Below are 23,986 nucleotides of genomic sequence, written 5' to 3' on the forward strand. Positions count from 1 at the left end.
TTTCGTTTCCTTCAAACAAACACCGGTGAACAGAAGAAATGAAGAAGTTGGGAGGAGAGAGAAGATTAACGCCATTGGGAGAGAGAAGATTAACTGCAGTGGGATGTTGTGTATTCCTGGGTTCTTCAAACGAACGCCAGTGACACTGGCAGCCCTCCATTTGCAGAAACTCTGTCTTCTTCAAACGAAGGACGTTGGGAGGAGAGAGATTAACCGTAGCGGGATGTTAAATGAGGGGCATTTTTGGGTTTTTCTATGGACCGATTGTCAATTGGGTACCAGAGGCATTTTGGGTATTTTATTAATATGATAGGACGTTGGGCTGACGTGGGTGTGGGCCAGTGGAGTTGACGGAAATTTGAATTTGCAGGGTATAAAAAATCAAAATTTCTATAGTATAGTGCTGTTGGAGGTAAATTTTTATGCCCCTGGCTGGGCGGTAAATTTCCCAAAACTAAAAGTGGGGCATTTCTGGGTTTTTCTATGGCGGGCTGATAGTCAATTGGGTACCAGGGGTATTTCGAGTATTTTAATAAGATGACAGGACGTTGGGCTGACATGGGTGTGGGCCAATGGAGTTGACAGAAATTTGAATTTGCAAGGTATAAAAAATCGAAATTTCTAAAGTAGTACAGTGTTGTTGGAGGTAAATTTTTATGCCCCTGGCTGGGCGGTAAATTTCCCAAAACTATTTTTGTTGCAGGTTCCTAGTTCAAATGGTTCAATGATTCAGTCCAGTCCAAGTCTAACAATATTGATCAAAATATAGTACATTTAGTAGATTGCACAGGGATATTTTTGAGCATAAAATGAAGTCTGAGTGAGCGAGTGAGTGTGTGTGTGTGTGTGTGCGTGCGCACGCGTGTGAGAGAGAGAGAGAGAGAGAGAGAGAGAAAGAGGGGGGCAAAGGGTGGAAAATGGGTGGGTTGGGTGAGGGTTAAGTATCAACCGACCCACATTGACACTCTAACCCATTTGCCACCCTATTTATTGGGTATTAGTGGGTCACAACCCATCTTGACCCTAACCCACCTATATGACCCGCTAATTTAAGGCAAATATTAAGAAAACACGAATATTTTACCCAAACAAATAAATATTGAAAAAAATATTGAAAACTATCATAATTAATAAAACCACAAAGAATGAAATGATAAAACTAAAAAAAACATATATTGTTTTAAAAAGTTGAAATTGTATAAAATACCGAAATTGACAAAAATTCAAAATAATTATATATTTCAACCCAAAACTTGTGGAAATAAAAAAAATGATAAATTTCAAAAAAAACATTTCTCAAATGAGAAAATAAAAATGTATAAAAACATAGAAAAAACATACAAGAAAAAAGCAAAAATTTGAAAATAAAAAATTGAAATTATAAAAAAAACCAACAAAATTTATAAAAATGTTGAAAATGTAGATTGTGTTCTACAATGGTGGGAAGAACAAAGAGATCTGATGCAATATCAGAAAGGCTTGGGAGAACATAGATCTAGGTTCGCACCAAATCTTGAACCTCCATCACTAGCTATCCTTCAACTGTAAAAAAACAGAATATCCTCTTGTTTTGTAATGGTGGAAAGGCCAGAAAGTCGGTGAGAATCCAATCTCAGTTGTCAGTTGTCATTGCAATGGCACGAAAAAAAATCCTCTGGCCTTATTTTGCAATGGTGGAAAGACTTAGAATCCAATCCTAGTGGAGCTATTAGAACCTCTGTTTGTCAATCGTTGGCTGCCACTGCATCTCCTCACTCTCACCTTCTGTCAATGGTAAAGAAGAAAAACACAACCCTCATCAAACTATTCGAACCATAGTTAATCACTGGCCACCATTGCATCTCCCTTCTCACTCCTTCTGTCAATGGTGGAGAAGAAAAACTCAGCCATCATAGAAGTATTCAAACCTCAGTTCTCTAGTCACTGGCGCCACTGCATCTCTCTCTCCCTCCATCTTCCATCCTTCGAATATTAAAAGTTGAAACCCTAAACCCTTTCCCCTCCCCTTAGTTTGTATTCAATCATTATGTTGTAACCCAATGGGTACGCTTGACCCAACCCCACCCTGACCCTTTTCTCTTGACCCCAGTGGGTCACTTAACCCATATTGACCAACGTAAGAGATGGGTGGGTTACAATGTGGGTGGGTTGTGTGGGTCAAATGGGTTAGGGTCAAGATTTCCAGTCCTAGGCATTCTACCATCAATTCAGGCAAGAACTCACTGAATTACACAAATTCGGGTCTTAAGTGTTTAATTGATCGGTGCAACACTCACCATAGACAGGATTGCAAATGTCCAACCTAGAGGAATGTTCCCTTTTTTCATTTCGCTTGGTAAGCTTTTTATTAATAATGAAAAAATAACAACTTACAAATAGAATATGCCAAGCATCTCTCAAACTTAAGCCAGCAGGTGCACCTATCCCGGTCTATTGCATTTACATTTATGCTCAAATAAATAAACCCAAAGCTACTAGAAACTATTTGCCCCTTGTTTGGCCATAGCATCTTCCAAACAGTCTTTTGACATATAAACCTAATGGAAATCGGCTTCCAATTCCCTCTCCAGCTCTCCCCCTTTTTGCTTTGAAATGAAAGTTACCTTTTCTAAAAAAAAAACCAGATTCCAAAGAGAGAACTTTACAAGCCAACTAAACAGAATGTACCCAACCCTGCTACAAAAAAGAGCAAACACACCCAACCTACAACATTCTAGGCTAAAACATTTCAAAAGTCAAAACTGAATAGAGACTAATATTCATATTACATAAAGACCATAGACTGAAAATGATAGAAATACCCCTGCCACAATAACAAATGAAAAAACAGAAAGATAAAAAAAACTAATAAATGGAAATACTTGAACAAGTTGACAACATGTTCCCCTTTCATTCATCAAACTTATACCCTTTCAAGAATTTTATCAAACATGTGCAAGGCACAATGAATCTTGGTGCTGGAAATACTTGAACAAGTTGACAACATGCATCACCAAGGATCTTCAATGGAAGGAAGAAAAAAAAATCACAATGACAGAAGCACTCCCCTGTCTTGTAATTGCCAAATCTATGTTCCCCCATCCTAAGAATGTCCTTGTAATCACTCCAGAGAAATTCATATCAAGCTTTGATGACCAGCAGACCATATAACCAAATATAGAATCAAGTTCAACACTGTTAAAGTTCGGCCTGCCCTAGAAGTCTGTTTTGTTTGTTAGCTGTAAAAGTAAACAGCAAGAAGAAAGAGGAAAGAAGAAGGAAGAAAGAGGAAGGAGAAGAGAAAAGGTCTGGTTCGAAATTAGGAAAAAAATCAACCCTAGTTTCGGCCTGACCTGTTATTATATTATTAATTGATTGGAAAAGACATAAGTGCCCTTATTTAAGTAAGCGGCACTTGAACTAACATAATAGTACACATCAGCACTCTCAACAGGTACAAAGACCGAAATACCCCTTCACTAACAAACACCATTGACCAGTTTCTAGAAACAAGATCCAAGAAATCACCCCTACAGTTGTAAAAACTAGAGAAAAAGGGGGTGCTCACTCTTGAAGCCCTAGAAAAAGGGGTTGTTTTCTTCTCCCAGGTGTCTTCTGGTCACCTTTCTAGTATCTTTCTTCCTCCTTTTAATAAATTATAATTTATCACCAAAAAAACCCTAGAAACCTCAACAATCCAAAACTGCCCACTCCAGAATGACCCAAGTAAACAAGAAATACAATACTTCTCCCGTGAGACTAACCTTTAATTAATTTTCAAAAAAAAATCATCTAAACCAGGCAATTCAAGAATGATTTTTTTTTGAGCTAAAAGGTAACAGATTTCATTAAAAGAGGAAGTGTACATGAGAGAATGTACAATGGAGGCACTAAAACACACTTAAACATTACACAGGCATAACTCTATCGCCATATAAGAAATCCCCATGAGGTCCGGCTTTGGCCAGGCTGTCTGCTACAGAATTTAACTCTCTGGGGATCCAGAGCAGGAATGTATTCAGATATTCTAGTACATCTCGTGTCATTCCAAGTAATGAGCCAGCCTCCAAGGTCCTCCATTTTTCTCTCCCAGCCATCTGATGGTATTGCTCGAATCCCCTTTAATGATTAGGGATGATTATCCAAGCTCTCTTGCAACCCGAAGTCTTATTAACACTGCTAAAACTTCAGCCTTTGTAAAATCAGCAATCCCTTTGGGCCACTAAACGTCAACAGAAGACTTCCATCCCTTCCCTTAAAAACTCCTCCAATCCCTGCTAGACCAGGATTCCCAAGGGAACTTCCATCAGAGTTCAATGTTACCTCCTCTATCAAACCTGGGTGGGGGTTTTTTTGTTGCTTTTAGAGAGGAAGGAGAAGAAAAAAGGATCTCCACAGTTTTTCTCTGGAAATCATTTAAAGAAATACCTCTGAATTCGGCACCCATGAGTTGCATAAATGAAGTATGTGGGATATCAGCTCGTCCATAGCTCTAGCCTTATTGTTGAATGTTCGATTATTTCTCTCCTCCCACACCCCCCAAAACACTGCTTGTACCATAGAGAGCCAAAAAACTTTTCCTCTGTTTCCAAGGCCTTTTCCTTGCCATTGCCAAAGGAAATCTTCAATGTGATCAGGAAAAACCCAGTAATATCCTACCATGTTTGAGAAGAAATACCAAATTTTCCTTGTTTCTGGGCAGTGAAGGAGAAGGTGCTCAGAAATCTCACGACTCTCACCATTGTTAAAGCACATCATACAAATATAGGGGGATATGCACAATCTACCTTCGTTCTTCCTCTGTAATAAGTCACAAGTATTTTTTTTTTTTTTCAAACAAGCCTCCCATAAGGACACCTTAGAAGGGATGTGGGGAGCCAAATCCTTTTATAAGGAAATCTAGAATTGCTGTCATCCAAAGTCAAGGACCTGAAAAAAGATTTGGTTGAGAAATTTCTGGCTGGATGAATTTTCCAAATTCTTTGGTCTAGATTTGAAGGGGACAGGTAAGCATAAGCCTCTCTTACATTTTGCAGCAGATCTGCTAGTTCAGCTATTTCTACCTCCCTTAATGGCCTTCTGAGACTTAGGTTCCAGTTATGGGTAGTTGGGGAATTTTGGATACAGGCTGCAACAGTGGCTTCTTGGTTTCGAGAGAGGTTATAAATTCGATGATAAGAGTTGGCTAATAAGCTGTCTCCCCACCATAAATCAATCCAGAATTTTATTTTTTTCCCATTTCCTACTATGTATCTAACGAAAGTGATAAAGACATCATAGATAGAGAAGATACCTTTCCAAGGGTTGTTGGCTCTCACGCGGTTCAAGTGAATCTTGCTATCCCAACCGTTGGTATTCTTTTCATACAAGATGCTAATCACCAAAGTCCAGAGAGCATCAGATTCCAATGGGAATCACCATAGCCACTTCCCTAAAAGGGCTGCATTCCTTTCTTTCACGTGTCCTAGCCCATCACCCCCTTCCTCCTTGGATTTGCACACTTGATCCCAACTGACTAGGTTCTTGCCCTCACCTCCATCCCATAAGAAATCCAGCTGAAGTTTTTCAATTCTGTTTTTAACCTTTGCTGGAATTTGGAATATTGAAAGATAGTAGACTGGCAAGTTAGCTAAGGAGGTCTTGATTATAGTGAGTCTACCTCCTTTTGATAGATAGTTCTTCTTCCATGTGGCCAACCTCTTTTCACACTTCTCCATCACTGGACCCCAAAAATGTGAGGCTCTTGAGTTTCCCACCAAAGGCATTCCCACATTCTTAGTGGGAAAATTTTCCACCTTGCAACCTAATGTTTCCTTCAGATTGTTCACCAGGCTCACTGACATTGATTCCCAAAGGGCTACTTTTGGAATAATTAACTTGGAGACCTGACACCATCTCAAAGCACCTGATTATTCTTTTTAAATTGTTGATGCTTTCCAAATCCGCCTCTAAGAACAAAAGTATGTCATCAGTGAAAAGCAAATGGTTCACTGGAATGGCTTCCCTTCCCACTTCAAATCCTCTCAACAGATGGAAACTAGCCGCCTTCTCAATCAAATAGCTTAGGACATCAGCCACCAGTGTGAAGTGAACAGAAATGGGGATAAGGGGCATCCTTATTGGAGACCCGAGCTAGCCTGAAAATAGCCTTTAAGCTCTCCGTTTAACAGAATCAAAAACCAAGCGGAGCTGATGCAACCTTTTATCCACCTCACTCCCAATCAGTTTTATCATACGCTTTTTCCAAATCCAACTTGACAACCACTCCAGGTTTGCCTAACTGTCTTCTTTCTTCAATGCATTCGTTTGCCACCAAAATGTTGTCTATGATTTGCCTTCCTCTCACAAAAGTGTACTGGTTCTTGGAGATTAAATCCCCCAACACCTTCCTTATCCTGCCCGCCAAAACTTTTGCCAGAACCTTGTAAGTACTTCCCACTAGACTGATTGGCCTGAAGTCTTTGACTTCCAAGGAACCTTTCTTCTTTTGGATTAACATGATGAGCATTGAGTTGTTACCTTTATTTACTATGGCTGTGGTGAAGAAGTCTTTAAAAACTTCTAGCAGATCTGATTTGATTGTTTCCCAACAAATTTGCTAGAAAAGATTTGGGAATCCGTCCGGGCCTGGAGCCCCACCTTCATCCATCCATGCTGAAAACAGCTTCTTTGACCTCCAGCTCTTCAAAATCTCTCTCTAACCAAGCCTCCTTCTCCTCCGACAAGACAGGTCCATCCCAATTGCTCAAAAAGTAACTTCTTCTAGTGCTCCTGGTGTAAAGATCCTTGAAATAAACTATTAAATTATCTGCAATTTCCTCTTGATCCTCCACTTCTCTTTGGTCTACCTTTAGTTTTGAGATGTAATTTTTCCTTCTTCTTCCCGAAGCATAATTGTGGAAGAACCTTGTGTTATTATCCCCTTCCTTCAGCCACTTTACTCTAGACCTCTGCCTCCAGTACACTTCCTCTCTCCTAACCACTTTATCCCACTCTCTTCATAGAGAGTCCCTCCAGCTTCTACCTTCGCTGTCCATCACCCCATTCTGCTCCTCTTCATCTAGTGTCTCCATTTCCTGAATCATAGCAATTTTCTCTTCATTGAAAGTTTTGAATTCTTCCTTAACCCAAGATTTCAGCTTTCTTTTTAGATATTTCAACTTTTGTTGAAAGAAAAACCCATCCCAGCCTTCTACCTTACGTTCTTCCCACCATTTGGCCATATTAGACTTTAACTCCTTGTGTTCTGTCCATACTTTCTCCAATCTGAAGGGGGTTTTACCTTTTCTTAGCACTTCCGTTTGGAGCCTACTGGCCAGTGTCTGAGATACATCTGGTTTTTATCTCCTGAAACAAACTTGGGAAATGCTCCTCCCAATCTGCAATAACCAGAAATCTATCAAGCCTACAGCTGATTGAATTTTCCTGAAGATTAGACCAGGTGAATCTTCCATGTAGAAGGGGAAGGTCACACAGGTTATGTCTGGCAACAAAATCAGAGAATTCTCTCATGCTTCTTGTTACCCATCTACTTCTGGAACTTTCATGGCTGAACCTAATAACGTTGAAGTCGCCTCCCACGCACCCAGGGAGGATGTCTTCAGCCTCATGCTAGGAGCCTAGCTCATCCCACAGTCTTGCTCTGTTGGAAGGGGAGTTTGGCCCATACACCCCTGTCAAAATCCAATTGAAATCGTCTGATAAATTCTTGAACCAAACAGATATAGAGAATTCTCCAGCATCTACCTCTATGCCTGACACCATCTCTTCTCTCCAGGCTATTAGGATTCCTCCAGCTGATCCATTGGCTGGTAAAGCTGCCCACTTTCTTCCCCTGATTCCCCAAATGGCCATTAAAATCTTCCTGTCCACCAATTCTTTCTTGGTCTCCTAGAGAATGATAATGTCTGGGTTTTCCCATTTGAGAGTTTCTTTTACTACACTTCTTTTCAAGTTCCCTCCCAATCCCCTAACATTCCAACTTAATATTTTCATCTAGGTTTTGGAATGCACTTTCCCTTACCTGTTCTATTCCCTGCACCTTTCTGTCGTTCCATATTTTGCTCTACCATTCCCCATTGCAACCTTTTCAATTCTTTATTTATTCCCTTTCTTTTCCCCATTCCTTTCTTCAATCCATTTCTCTTGCTCCCTTTTCCCCATTCCTCTGTATCACCCTGAAACTTTTCATTTGATTGTCTTTGAGATTCAGAGCCTCCCCGACTGCATAGAGTATGGAAGTAACCTTCAGTTGGGATAGCCGATCTCTTGAACCTGGTTCACACAAAGAATATCCCCACCAATTATCAAGAAACAGGCTAGGAACTCACTCCCCAAAACACTGCAAGGATAGCTTCAATAAAAGTTAAAATTAAGGACAGAGAAGGCAAAGAGGTTGGTGTTTGCTCCCTACTTTACACACAATCCCTGTCACTTCCCACTACCTCTTTAGAAATATGCGAGTGGCCCAATAATGGCAAATGGCACCTAGAAAACAATTCTCATGGCAATGTTCGGGATTGAAGCAAATCTCTTATTTTTCTTGTAACTTTTGGGTAAAATCTCTAGGATACTTTCTTATGCATCAAAAAAATCTGAAAAAAGTTTCCAAAAAATCCTCTAAAACTCAGGCAATTTAAGAATGAAATAATTTATAATTATGAAAAAGGAAAGTAATTATTTTGAGATATTGGAAATTTACTGTTTATTGTAAACCTATGAGTTACCATTTATAGTAAAAAAATCAGATCTAATAACATGATCTCAAGAGAAGGCAAAATTTTAGATCAGGGAGATCAAATAAGAAGACTCACAAGGGGGTGATTGCACACACGCACACGCAAAAAAAAATAACAAGAATTGAATGAACAGCAACCAAGAACAATAGAAAAAGAACAACCTCATCATCATCTAAGCCTTATCACAACCATATGGGATCATTCCTTACTACTTCACCCCATGCCCTTTTCAGTATGCCCTTAGCCCTTCTAGCCCCTTCAACTTTCAATAGATTGCTTCTTATAGGTGTTGTAGATGGTGTTCTACGCACACGACCAAACCATCTTAGACTACTTTCTCTCATTTTACCACCTATTGAAGCTACTCCTAGGTTCTTCTGAATTCCGAATGACTTCATTTTTGACCATATCCATTCTAGTTTTTTCACTCATCAATCTCAACATATGCATTTCTGCTAAACTTTTTTTGGACATGTTTCTTCACTGCTACACTCATTTTTTGGACATGTCGTTTCTTGAGTGTCCAACACTCTGCTCCAGACAGCATTGCTGTCCTTACTACTATTTTATAGAATTTTCCTTTTAACTTGAGTGGCATTTGCTTATCACATAAGACTTGACTTGAACCCATCCTGCTCTAGTTCTATGGGCAATTTTCTCCTCAATCTCTCAATTGAACCAAGGTAACAGATAAGGTCACACTGAGTTTATTATTATTATGAAAATTATAAAGCATACATTCTGTTTTGGTCCTACTTATTTTAAAACCTCTTGCTTCTAAGGTATTCATCAATGAACTTAATTTTGCATTCAATCCTTCACTAGTTTCATCAATTAATACAATGTCATCAACAAACAACAAGCACCATGAGACCTCCTCCTGAATATTTAGCAAAAGAACAACCTATCAAAAAAAAAAAAAAAAAAAAAACAATAGCAAAAGAATACAGCAAAAGAGCTTAACAGTTAAGATCTCATCATTATCAACTTCAGATCTAATCATTATCAACATCTTCATTATCATCAGAGTCTTCATCTTTCTCTAATAGCATCTTGTTTTTCTAGTTCAAGAACACTCTAGACTTGTTTAAAATATTTCAAGAAACCTAAAAGAACAACATATCCAAAAATAAACAACACCAAAAGAACCTAACAGCTTAGATCTCATCATTATCAACTTCAGATCAAATCATCAGCATCTTCATCATCATAACCAATGATCTAAAAGATACCCCCGCCACCATAACCAATGAATAAAATAAAAAATAATAATAAAAATAAAAGATAACTAACACTACCAACTAGTGCATCCACATTCATCTACAACATCAACCAAGTCACATTAAAAAACATCTTTACTCATCAAGCCCTTTCAGAAAAATAACAAAAATTCCATACCATCCTCAGCTATACCCTTCCCCTTCAAAACTCTAGAAATAACAACTTCTACCCCACCCAGCCACCCTAACTAGCCCTCTCACTTTTTTTTTTATACATAAAATAAATTTTATTGAGGGTGGGTCTTGGCCCAACGGTTGGGTTGCTCCATTGCGACCTAGGTGACCAGGGTTCAAATCTTGGAAACAGCCTCTCTGTATGTGCAGGGGTATGGCTGCGTACATCTGTCCATCCCCAGACCCCGCATTGGCGGGAGCCTCTTGCAATGGGCTAATCAATTTTATTAGTCAATGACTGAAAGGCATTACAAGCATCCATTGGAGAGGCATGAGATGCTACCTCTCCCAATAACAAGTTACATATTACATTTGAGCCCAATACAAACAGTTTCTATTCAGCCCTTTGCTTAGCTAGAGCATTAGCCATCCCATTGGTTCCATCATCCATCCCACCATCAGTTGTGAGTCCCCTTCAACCACCATATTTTATATATTCAACTCACTTGCAATCTATATTCCTTGTAGTTGTAGAAGCAATTCAGCTCTAGCAGAGTCACCCATTCCCACTGGGCCCGAGAACAAAGCCATAAAATTACCTTCTGCATTTCTCAACACCCCTCATCCCAAAGGGGTCTGGGTTACCTTGGCTGCTTCCGTCAAATTTATCGCCACATAACCTTCTAGAGGAGGCACCACACCAAATTAACCTTTTCCTTCTTAGACAAGCTTCCAGACACCACCTCCCAATTTCTCCAAATATCATCAAAGGAGAACTTTTAGTTCTTTCATTGAAACACTTCTAAGAATCCAAATTTGTTTCTTTATCTTTCTTCAAGCTCCCAAAAAAAAAATCTTGCAAAATCTTCACTGCCTAAAAAGAACAGACTCGACTTCTTTCCAACTTAAAATTCTATCTCAACGTTAATCTTTTAATCTACATGAACAACCTCGCTTAATGGGATGACCTCTTATCCCTTGCTGATCCAACTCTCCCTTGACTAATCTCTCTGAACCATCAACAAGGATATTTTGCTTTTTTTTTTTTTGGCTTTTTGTTATTATTTTGTTTCCAACTAGAGATTCCCAATAAAGCAATAAGAATGGTAAAACAAGAATTATTGATCCTCAAAACAAGACCTCATTCATTTGAGAATTTTACGTGGCTTCTGCAGTTGCAAACAAATACCTTTTGACATAAAAAAAAAACCAAAAAAAACAAAAAAAGAAACATAAACAGACATTTTATGCCAGCTGACAAATGACAAGTAATTCCAAGATAAAGTTTTGAAATACAATACAACACAATACAATACCAATCCAGAAATAAAATGGTAAGATAAGAATCAACTTTGAATAGCATTACCATGTTGTGACACAAACTCGATGCACTGTGCTAGCTGCAACTAAAGCAATAGCTTCGGCTAATAAAACTGCAAGATAGAAGATAAATGAAGATGACAAGCATCAGTTCTTTTACTTTCCCGTTCCTCTTCATAAATAACTCAACTTAACTAAGCCTTGTCCCAACTATATGGGGCTGGCTTCTTTTTCATAAATAGACAGAAATAAATATGGTAGATCATAGACTATCACAGATAGGACAACAATTTGGAGGTTTGGTTCTGATTTGGACTCTATTCCAATTTCGGCCCATCTGCTAAAACACTTAACCTAAACCCAACAAATTAAATTCATTTGATTCTTTTTATGGGTACCATAATGTGTCTGGACTAATACCCATCCAAGTAGCTTGCCAAAATCATACTGATTAGTTGGATAATTCTAGTTATATGCTATGATAAATCCAATGGTTCAGGCCACCCAAGTCACATTCAAAGGTCAAGATCATGATTTATGCCATCTAAGATTAATCTAATGATTTTGGATGGATGTACAGGTTTTGTATCAATAGCAAAACAATGATAAGCTGTGTACCAAGATCGAACTGAACTTTTTTTTATAATTAACAGGGATTTCATTGAAAGAAAATAATATGTACAATTTTACATTCTATTTTACAAAGGTTCCAACTCTCAGCCACTCGAACATATTACAACTTAAACATTTGGTCCCTCACAACCCCTAGATTAGCTAGTGTCAACCATAGAATTGGCTGATCTTTGAACTACTGCACTTCCAAAATCATAGTCCTTGTCATAAGTCATCCTATTACTGTTAGACAGTGTATGCCCTTAGCTCCAATCAGAATGATGTACATTATGACATTTAATGTAAATGAATAAAGTACATATTTGATTCATGTTATTATGGTGTGTTTCTGTGTAATGCCCTTAAACTGGACACATATGAGACTCGTGTTAGTTTAGAATCTTCATTCTTGGTCTGTAATTAATTATTTTTTAATTTTTAGACGGAATGTATAGGAATTCAATTCTAATATAATATTAATAGAAAATAGGTTTTCTATTTTATTTCATTCGAAGATGAAGCAGAAAGCGCAGAGGAGAAATTTTCGCAGATATGGGTTCAGCCATCTGCAATTTGCAGTTTTGGAAACTGCATGCTGCGATCTAAATTTTGTTTTGCAGGATAGCAGTCCTACGAACAGCCCTCCTATTGATTCTTGATTGTCTTGTATCAGTTATTTAATTTCAAATCAATTTATCTTGAATTAAATCTTGAATTAAAAATCAAACCCTAGACCCATTCGAACCAGATTGGACCAAATTGGTTGGACCGAATCTGTGGTTCGATGGGGGTTGTTCTCAGCCCTAATTTTTCACTCATGGATCCAGGAGTTGAAGGTTAATTGCAAGATGCAATTCAGCCCACATCTGTAAAACCCAGTTTTAAAATGTTAAAACTACTTTAGCCCATTTCAACATAAAAGTTATATGAGCCAAACTGCTCTTTGCAATTCAGCCTATATACCTAGATAATATTAATCAGTAATATTATGAATTTATATGGGCTTTAATTATGGGTTTTACAGTTATTTAATTGATTGGATCAATTGTAGTTTTCATGCAAGTGATGTATGGATGTGTGATGTGCAACGTTCATGGGCCATAAGTACTTGGCCCATGCTGAATCGAATAAGTGGCTCTTACACACACCACGGCTGAATGCACATCATTGTCATGGTGTCCTTAAGATCATTGGATGATCTCCCTTCGTGATGGGCCCCACACCAGCTTCCTCCCCAAAAGGAACCGTGCGGAACCCTGGCCGTTTAGGGCCCATCTAAATCTGGCTTTATGAAAGTCAGTGGGAGACACTTTGGTTTGACCTAAATTAAACTAGGGCGTAATATTTCATTCCAGCCACTGAAATATAAGTGCATGTGATAGGGAGATTCATATGATGAACTCTCTAAAGGCTTCCATCATTAACATGAAGATGGGTCCTTCAGTAATGAGGAAATGCACCATAAAATTGGGCTATCCATTTACTGTTGGATTGTTTCATAAGATGATAGGGGCGTCATAGACCGATGTGGAAGGGGCCTATCCTAAAATAGAAGACTCTCTCATGGTACCTTAGCGTTCACGAATATGATGGGTAAGCACTCACTGGACAGAAAGGTTTAACCTAAAATGGCAATAAACCTTGTCTGATAGAGGCCAAAGGGAAAGCTCATAAGATGAGTGGATGTGATCATTCACAGAAAGGTGGTGGGGTTATGCAGTTGAAACATTTGGCTCCATGCACCCTATGTGATTTCTCACATTTCCAGAGACATAATCCGCAGTCTCCGTCACTAAGATAGGAGGGAAATCTCAGAGATGAATAAACAGAAATGGAACATAGATTAAAAGCCATATCTATGTAGATAACATGAATTAAATAAGGTTGTGGACTAATATTTTACCCTTTATCAGAAATGGCAAACGGTCAATTCGCTAAACTGTTGGACGACAACAAACTTAAGGGCCCAAATTATGTTGACTGGTTCCATAACCTTATGCTAGTCCTAACGTCCAAGAAATTGGACAATATTGCAAAAAACCTGCTCTCAGACAATGGTCATGAACCAGTTGGTTCTCGGTCATCTGTGTAGTCATAAACAACTTTAAGACCTTCTGACGAGTAGAACAGTTATGCTCCTCATACATAGTCTTTAGACTATCCAATATGTCTTTGGACACTTCGATCTTATCAAATTGTCGCTCTATTGGATTATCCAAAGAGGCTATAATACAGCACTGGGCAAGATAATTTTTCTCCTCCCATTCTTGATATTCTCTTCGTCTGGCCTCAGAAGCCCTGTCACCCGGATGCCTATCACTTTTACATACAAGCCGGCCACTGGAAGAGGAACTGTCATCAATTTCTGGATACTAAGAAGAAAGGTAATTTCGAATCTTTTATCATAGAGACCAATTTGTTGGTCACTTCTGCTTCCTGGTGTATTGACTTCGGGGCTTCAATTCATGCGTGTAACTCACTACAAGGGTTTAGGATAAGCAGAAGACTGTGTGACGGAGAAGTGACGCTCTACTTGGAGACTTCTGCAACAGTTGCAGCTACAGCCATAGGAACTATAGAATTAGTTTTCAGAGAATGAACTATTGTACTGAAAGGTTGTCTTTTCGTACCAAATTTAATAAGAAATGTGATTTCTATATCAAAATTGTGCATGGAAAGTTATTCTATATTATTCAGTAATGTGATTACTACTAAACGGAATAACAAATTCCTCGCATACGAAGAACTTGAGAATGGTCTCTATGTTCTCCATCCTTCTCTAGAAATGAACATCGCCGAAACTACGTCGAAAATAATCCCCAAGAAGACCTGTGATACAGTGAATCCCACGTGCATGTGGCATTACCGACTTAGCCACATTAATATAGATCGTATCACAAGGTTGGTAAAGGATGGTCCCTTAGATTTTCTAACTGAAAAAGATCTTCCAACTTGTGAACCTTGCCTTCAAGGTAAAATGATGAAACGGCCATTTAACGGTAAGCCTGAAAGATGTACAGGTACACTTGACCTTATACATACTGATGTATGTGGTCCCCTGAATGTTAGGACACGTAACCAACATGTTTATTTCATAACCTTTACCGATGATTACTCACGGTATGGTTACGTATACCTAATGCTACATAAGTCTGAATCTTTTGAAAAGTTCAAAGAATTCAAAAAAGAAGTCGAAAAACGGTTAGGGAGAGAAATGAAGACAACTAGCTCCTCCTGCTACAACACAATTAAACGGTGTGTCAAAAATGAGGAACCGGACTTAATTGGATATGGTCCGACCACTTCTCGTACACTCAGAGTTACCCACATCCTTTTGGGGTTACGCATTAGAGACTGCGATATACGTGCTGAACCAGGTTCCAACCAAATCCGTTCCGAAGACTCTCTATGAGCTTTGGACCGGTAGGAAACTAAGTGTAAGACACTTGAAGATTTGGGGTTGTCCGGCACATGTTAAAAGAACAAGTGCTGACAAATTGGAATCCAAGACCAGTCGTTGCCTATTTAAAGGCTACCCCAAAGGCTCTGTGGATTACTTATCCTATTATCCAAAAGAGCAAAAGGTGTTTTACAATCGAAATGCCTACTTCCTAGAAGAATATTACATCATGGATAATCGTCATCAGAAAGTTGTTCGTGATAAGGAAAGCCCAAAAGTAGTGGGAGATGTCTCACAAGCTCCAGAAAATAACCAACCTAGGAGATCTACCCGAGTTTCTAGGCCTCCAGTTCATTTCGGCTATGACAAAGAAAGTTACTTGGTGGAAGCCACAACCAGTGAAGAGGATCCCGTGACTTATACGGAAGCTATGTTGGACATAGATTCCTTAAAGTGGGTAGATGCCATGAGAGCTGAGATGGACTCAATGGAGACCAATGGAGTCTGGACTCTGGTAGATCCGCCCCCTGGGGTAAAAGCAATTGGTTGCAAATGGATCTAAAAGAGGAAGAAGGGTCCCGATGGTAAGGTTGAGACCTACAAGGCTCGTCTTGGGGCGAAGGGGTACACTCAGAAAGAAGGAATCAATTATGAAGAAATGTTTTCGCCCGTGGCCATGCTTAAATCCATTAGGATCCTGCTAGTTGTAGCAGCATACCATGATTACGAGATTTGGCAAATGGATGACAAAACTGCATTCCTGAATGGTGAACTTACTGAAGATATCTATATGCAGCAACCGCAAGGTTTCATAACTGCAGGTCAGGAACACATGGTATGTAAACTAAACCGATCCATATATGGACTTAAGCAAGCTTCTAGTAGTTGGAACATCCGGTTTGACTCTACCGTCAAACAGTTTAACTTTGAGCAAAATCCGAATGAACCCTATGTCTATAGGAAAACCAATGGTGATAAAGTTACGTTCTTGGTTCTGTATGTAGAAGACATTCTACTCATTGGGAATGATGTAGGAATGTTGACTACGATGAAAGTGTGGTTTTCACAGCAATTCTCCATGAAAGATCTTGGAGAAGCCTCCTACATACTCTTCGACTCTATAAAGATAGATCGAAGAGGATAATAGGATTATCCCAGTCTGCTTACATGACAAAATAGTCGAGATACAGCATGGAGAACTCCAAGAAAGGAAATGTTCCTTTCAGGCATGGAGTCTCTCTAGGGGTATGTCACCCAAGACTCCCAAAGAGATTGAAGGCATGAAAGAGGTTCCCTATGCTTCAACCGTAGGGAGCATCATGTATGCCATGTTGTGCACTCGTCCTGACATTTCTCAGGCAGTGAGTGTGGTAAGTAGATACCAATCTAACCCAGGGCAGGAGCATTGGACCGCAGTGAAAAACATACTAAAATATATCTTCACGATAGAATCGTATGTTGTTTTCTGGAAAAGTAGCAAACAGGGGTCCACGGTGGATTCCACAACCGAAGCCGAATACATTGCCGCAAGTAAAGCTGCCAAAGAAGCCGTATGGATGAAAAAGTTCATTCAAGAATTCGGAATAGTTCCATCCAACACATCACCCATTCATTGTTGTGTGACAACACAGGAGCAATTGCTCAGGCTAAGGAGCCACGAGCAGACACGAGAGGAAGTACCATGTATGGCGGGAAATAATTGGAAGTGGGGATGTCCTAATTCAGAAAGTAGCATCAGCGGAAAATGTAGCAGACCCATTGACTAAGCCACTGACACAGAAAGTGTTTGAGAAACATGTGGAAAGCATGGGACTTCGACTTATACCCGAGTAGACCTAAGTGCAAGTGGGAGCTGTTAAACAGTGTATGCCCTTACCTCCAATCAGAATGATGTACATTATGACATTTAATGTAAATGAATAAAGTACATATTTGATTCATGTTATTATGGTGTGTTTCTGTGTAATACCATTAAACTTGACACATATGAGACTCGTGTTAGTTTACAATCTTCACATCTATTGGATAGATCTGCGGAGATTTATCCTGCCAAGGTTGACTTTGATGTGCTGCCAAGTTGGTTGGGGTGCCTTGTCTCAACTGCCAGGGTGAGACCTGAGGTACATGCAGTGTGGATTTTCTTGAAACCCTAAACCGGACCAGAATTCCAGTATTGCCTTGGACCTTGCAGATAGATGGGCAAAGCTGGAATGTTACACCTGACCCCTAAACTCAATTATGATACTACACTAGGTGTCGGATTGGGCTATTTGATATGCCAATCAGTGAGATCCATAGAGGGAGTCAAAACCTGGGTATGTTGGGAAAATCCGAGAATTCATTTGAATGGGTGATCATAGTGACAGTCGGCCCCTTTGTCGGACAAAGTGAATGATCGATGATGCACTCTCTGATGGAAACCTAAACTGCCAGCACTTGATTTCAACCGTTGAAATTTTTTTTGCAAAATATATTTATATAGAGATATACATACATATATTATGGTTTCAAAATGTTTGCAAAAGGTTTTAATTCCCGGGATCCATGTGAGTAGAGAATGCAACATTGTACATTGCAACCGAGGGAGAGGTCCTCTCTTGTCGGGCAGTGTTTGATCATTATGGGCTGAGAGGTTAAGTGTAAGACCATTGAGGGTAATTCCTAATGGGCTAATCTTGCATCTGCTCACAATCCTTGGGTTTTATAAGGTGGCTTGACCCAATGACCATTTGGTGTAAATGTTGGGCCCATTAAGAGCCCATGGTGATGGACTCAGGGGTTCACTGTTTCCTACAGTGAATTCGGTCAGGCCTTGTAACGGAAGTTGGGTTGAACCCTTGTGGTTGATGTGTAGATCAATGTTTGGGTCCAACGCCATACAAGGATAGCCAACTGGGCAGCAATTAGGAGGTTAAGTGAGCACATAGATTTAATGGGCCTAAAGCCCAATTCGTACTGACTTAATAAGATTAATTAATTAGGAGCGGTTTTGGGATTTAGATCAGCAAATAGGATAAGGGATTATCCCTATCCACTCAGAGAATCCAGATTCAAATAAAGATTTGGATTAGGAAACTCCTAATTTGATTAGGAAACTCCTAATTTGGATTAGGAAACTCTTTATCTATAGATAAGATAAAGGATTATCCTTATCTCTTAAAGAGAGTCCAGATCCAAATACAAGATTTGGATTAGGAAACTCCTAATGGGATTATGAGATGCTTTCTTTAAAGGCTATAAATAGAGGAGCAGGGCGAACCTCCAAGGGACAATACTCAGTTCGCATATTACACAAAGAGAAGAATCTACAGTTTGACTGCTCCTGTCTTCTACTCTTTACTGCGCTTGCCGCCCCTGTCAGTTCGATCTCCACCTGTGGGAGTGATCAAAAAAGGTTCTTGATATTGCCTTTTAGTAGAAAAGGTAATCTGAAGTCGTCCTCACCAGCCCTCCATCATATTCTTGTTGAAGAATTCGGTTCTTGCTGAACCGTCCTGTTGATTCTGCTTCACCTCACACCGTGTCATCTTCAGTGGAAGCAGTCTTTGGTCTTCTCCTTGGGCGTGAACACCTCCATTGGGGGTTTACTATTACTCCGTATCAGGTATATCCCTCTACTCCCTTTTGCTTTCAGATCTGATCCAGTTTGGTTTCAAGATTGATCCTTGAAAATACAGTTTTCTAAAATAGGGAATGTGATTCCCACATGGGAGAGAGAGAAACTTTTGAAATTTCGCCCAACCTTCCTGCAAGGTTCGGCCATCCATATGATGGATCTCTCATCCCTTCAATTACCACCTTTGAATCCCTTTCTAAGATTAAATTCTGCGTGTTCAGTTCTCTTGCTCTTCTAATCCCTTCTATCACCGCCATTACTTTTGCCCTCAAAGAATCACCACCACCAAGTAGCCCTGAAAACATTGCAACTGCATTACTTCTCTCATCCCTATAACCCCCCCCCCCACACACACACCTGACTACCCTGAATTCCCCATACTACTGCCATTAAAGTTCCCCTTTATGAAGCCTTCTTGTGGGGGTACCCACTCCATGACCCTTAGGGACTTCATTTTTTTTTATCAATAACAGTAGATTCATTAATTAAGAATAAAATTACAGAGGAGAGGAGCTAAAATATCTTAACTCCACAAAACAGTCAAGTCCTTCCATTAGGGACCCTTAGCTTTGGTTCCCAAGAAGAGAGAAGATATTCACTTGAGACTATAGACCAATCAGCTTGGTGAATAGTTTGTACAAAATTATTGTGAAAATGTTGTCTCTAAGGATTAGGCAGGTGCTCCCTTCTATAAAGCTCACAATTAATGAGCCTTTGTGAGGGGAAGGTAGATAATTGATCAGATTCTTATAGCTAATGAGAATGTGGAGAATCTTAAGAAATCAAGAAAAATGGGGTTGGTTTACAAATTAGATCTTGAAAAAGCTTATGACTTGGTAGATTGGTCCTTCTTGTTAGAGGTGATGGTAAGTTTTGGGTTTGGGGATAGATGGTGCAAATGGGTGTTGAGGTGTGTTAGGACCTACCACTACTCTTTTCTAGTTAATGGGATAGTGGTGAATTTTTTTCCAGCTATGAAAGGTATAAGACAAGGAGACCCCCTTTCTCCTTTCCTATTTACTTTGATTGCAGAGGTCCTGGGGAGTTTGATCTCTAGAGCAGATGCTAGGAATTTAAGAAGAGGGTGGAGAGTACAAGGTAGGCAAGGAGGACATACCTCTAAATCGTTTGCAATTTACAGATGATATGATTTTATTCTGTGAAGGCGGGGATCAGAATTGGGTTAAGAATTTGAAACTTGTTATACAACTTTTTGAGCAATTTTCAAATCTGAAAGTTGACTTTGAGAAAGTTATATAGTGGGAGTCAATTTGGAGGAAAGGGAGATACTTGAATATGCAGACATTATGGAGTGTGTAGTGTCTAACTAGTCTTTGAATTACCTAGGTCTGCCTCTAGGGGACAATCCCCAAAAAGGAAGTTTTTGGGATCCAATAGTGGAGAGAGTTGAGAGGAGACTCGCTTCTTGGAAGAAGAATTACTTATCTCTTGGAGGAAGAATCACCCTAATTAGGTCTATGCTTGCTAACTTACTTGTTTATTATCTATTTATCTGTTGATTTTTAAGATTCCAACAGTAGTGGCTAGCAAGTTGGAAAAGCTAATGAGAGATTTCTGTGGGAACCGGGGGAGGAGAAAAAGGACCATAGCATTGGGTGGGAGGTAGTGAGTAGAGGTAACATATTTGCTAGTCTTGGCATTGGGAATATCAAGAAGAGGAACTTGGCTCTCTTGGGGAAGTGGTTGTGGAGGTTCCCCATTGAGAAAGAGAAGTTGTGTGCTAAGATTGTAGCTAGTATCCGTGGGATTGCGGACAATGGATGGGACTCTAAGATTCTGGCTAGGAGTACAAGAGCTTCACCTTGGAAGCAATTCAAGCTGTCCTGCCTCTGTTCTCTCCCTGGATCAAGTGTGATTTACATTCAGGTAACATCATCAAATTTTGGGAATGGGTTTGGATTGGAGATTCCCCTTTGAAAGACCAATTTCCAACTTTATTTGCTATCTCTAATTTTAAAAATGAACCTATCTCCACTTTCCTTGTACCTTCTAACTCGAATTCTGGGTTTGGGTGGAACTTGGGTTTGAGAAGAGCCATTAGGGACACAGAATTGGACAGTACTTTAACTCTCTTGGGCATACTTGATGGTATTTTTTTTAGACCCCACACAATTAGTAGAATTTGGACCCCATCTCCCTCTAGTTCCTTCACTTGTGCCTCCTTTTTTAAGACACTCAACCAGTTGACCTTTCTCGCTTGTCTTTCCCTGTTAAGGAAGTCTGGTGTTAGTCTATCCCTCCTAAGGTTGGGAGTTTTTGTTGGGAAGAGTTTCTGGAAAGAATCAACACATGTGATTTGCTTCAAAGAAAGAGACCCAATAGATGTTTATCCCCCCTCATTGGTGTGTTCTCTATAAGGCTGATGGTGAGTCCGGTTACCACTTATGAATTTCCTGCCAATTTGCAAAAAGTATTTGGGAATGCTTTACTTCTTTGTTTGGGTGCAGTTGGAATCCCCCTCTGAATATGCAAAGCCTATTTACTTCTCCTTCATCATTCAACTGATCAATGAAAAGAGGAAAGGTTATGTGGAGATGTGTTAGAGCTGTTGTATGCTGGTCTATTTGGGAGGAAAGAAACTCCAGAATATTTTAGGCTGAAATCATTGGATCTGTTCAGACTTCTCAGTGGATGATCTGCTACGAAACTGGAAGGAAATTGCAAAATCAGTCCCACCTAAGATGAGTTCAAGTCCATCATGGAATCCTCCCCCTCATGGCTTCACCAAACTGAGTTTCGACGGTAGCACTTTGGGAAACCCAGGGCCTTCTTGCATTGGGGGAGTTCTAAGGAATGAACAAAGGAATATAATAGCCATGTTTTCTGCTCCTATTGGAGTGAAAAACTCCCTTAGGGCTGACGTAATGGCAGCCGGAAGGGGTAAAAAGAGCAAGGGACCTGAATATCAATAAACTGGTCATAGAAGGTGATTCTGAAGTAGTAGTGGGCTGGTAAAAGGAAAGACAAGATTGGGCTCTGGAACTACAACAATGAGAAGAGGAAGTTTTAAGTGGTTGACTAAGGACATTGATGTAAAATGTATTTGGGTAAAGAGAAGTGCCAACTCCCTCACCAATGGTTTAGCTAGGCAAGGGGTGCATAGGGATTCTATTTTCTGGGCTCATCTGTAACTGGTTATTCTCTCCTTGGTTGTTTATTCTGATCCTATGGGGAGCTAAGATATTTTACCTCCCCTCCTTTGTATTTTAATCTCTTATATTAATTGTTTCCTGTCATTGGTCAAAAAAAACTAAACAATTAAGGCAGCAGAACAAGCAAAAGGTTTTCCCTGTGAAGAGGGGTAGAATATTTGGGCTAGAAACCATTTTGTTTTTATCTTGTTTTAACTCTCCATCATCTTCTTTCTTCACCATATAATAATAAAACCCCTGATCAGTTGCTAAATGAGAAAAAAAAGAAAGTGATAGGGAAGTGTTCATTTTTCTGTCTTGTGAGTGTTGCTGGGGGAAATAAATGCATGCATAAACAAAGCAGCAGAGAGCAGACCAAGAGAATATGTCTCTGGTAAGAATGGTCCCTGTATATATGTCAACTCAGAACATTTTAGAAGCCCCAACCAAACTCCTTTTTATTTCCCTTTCCTCATTTGCTTATGCAGAACACATGGCTAAACTATTGTTTATTGATAAATTGGGAGATGAGTCGTCGTCGTCGTTGTCATTAACCACATGGCATATGGGATCAGCTACATGAATCCTGTTTCACCATTCCATTCTGTTCAGCAGCATGACCATTGTTAAATTTTGAGCATTTAAATCATTTTTTACCACTTCAACCCATGTCTGTTTTGGTCTGTCCCCAGCTATTCTAGCCCCTTAAACTGGTATTAGATCGTTTCTTCTTACAGGTGCTGAAGGTGGTCTTATCCGCACATGACAAAACAATCTTGGTCCATTTTCCCTCATTTTATCACCTATTGGAGCTACTCCTAGGTCCTTTCGGATGAATCCATTTCTAATTCTGTCCTTCCAAGTTTTCCCACTCATCCATCTCAACAACTGCATTTGTGCCACACTCATTTTTTGGGCATGTTTCTTGACTGCTGCACACTCTGTTCCATACAGCATTTATTTCACTTTGGGAAACGGATAGCAGCTTATTTTACTGCATTTGATTCTACACAGATAGCATTTTCCCAAGACAATACCTAAAATATGACAATAAATACTAAACTCTTCAAGATTAAATTTTGAATTTGAATAAAGCTTTTACCAACTCCAAGTCCCAGACTCTCAATTAAACCCCCCCCCATTATCATCAACAGTAATCAGCTTGCATGAATTTCAGAAATGAGAGACAGAGATCACTCCAAATGGTTTGAAGATGATGAAACAGTCTTGTTTAAACATCCTCATTTTTTTACAACATCTTGATGAAGAAATTGAATTTTATGATTATTTGCAATTTGATATAATTGGAACTATTTTTTAAGATAAAATACAAATTTTATTAAAAGAAAAAGAATTATATCAAACCAAAAGAGTGATAAGAAATCACCACACAGCTTCTACAACAAGGCCACAAAGACCTCAAAAACAACAACCAGGAATGAATCCAGAAATTTCCAAGATAAAATCAGAGACAAATAAAAGCTAAACCAGAGCAACACCCTCAACCCATAGCTTTAACACTGCACAAATTGGAATTATAACCAACTTTTCCCTGCTATAACCATCTTTTCCCTGAATTAGAGCATTCTGTTGGAAGGTATTTCATTTCCAAGCTCCCTTTACCATCTTTTCTCTGAATTGGGTTCTTTCTTATGAAAAAACCTTGCATGGTTACACCTACTAATCTCCTATTTAGTATCCACTAATGATTGGGAACACTTTCTTGCCCAATGTGGAGCTATGTGGACACCTCCCCAGAAAATGACACCTTGTTC

The 23,986-nt window shown here is 39.4% G+C and overlaps 1 protein-coding gene across 3 annotated transcripts in view; it reads right to left on the reverse strand.

Annotated features, from left to right (window-relative positions):
* Window positions 1-23,986, reverse strand: part of LOC148873553 (uncharacterized) — a 57,963-nt gene that overhangs the window by 15,530 nt on the left and 18,447 nt on the right. For all 3 annotated transcript variants that reach the window (XM_088961878.1, XM_088961879.1, XM_088961880.1), the window contains exon 4: window positions 11,478-11,544. In XM_088961878.1, the coding sequence (XP_088818004.1) occupies window positions 11,478-11,544 (67 nt within the window). The remainder of the gene's footprint in view (window positions 1-11,477; window positions 11,545-23,986) is intronic.

The sequence above is a fragment of the Nelumbo lutea genome, chromosome 1 (assembly GCF_056320005.1).
Source record: "Nelumbo lutea isolate HS-2025 chromosome 1, American lotus-T2T, whole genome shotgun sequence".
Taxonomy (NCBI): Eukaryota; Viridiplantae; Streptophyta; class Magnoliopsida; order Proteales; family Nelumbonaceae; genus Nelumbo; species Nelumbo lutea.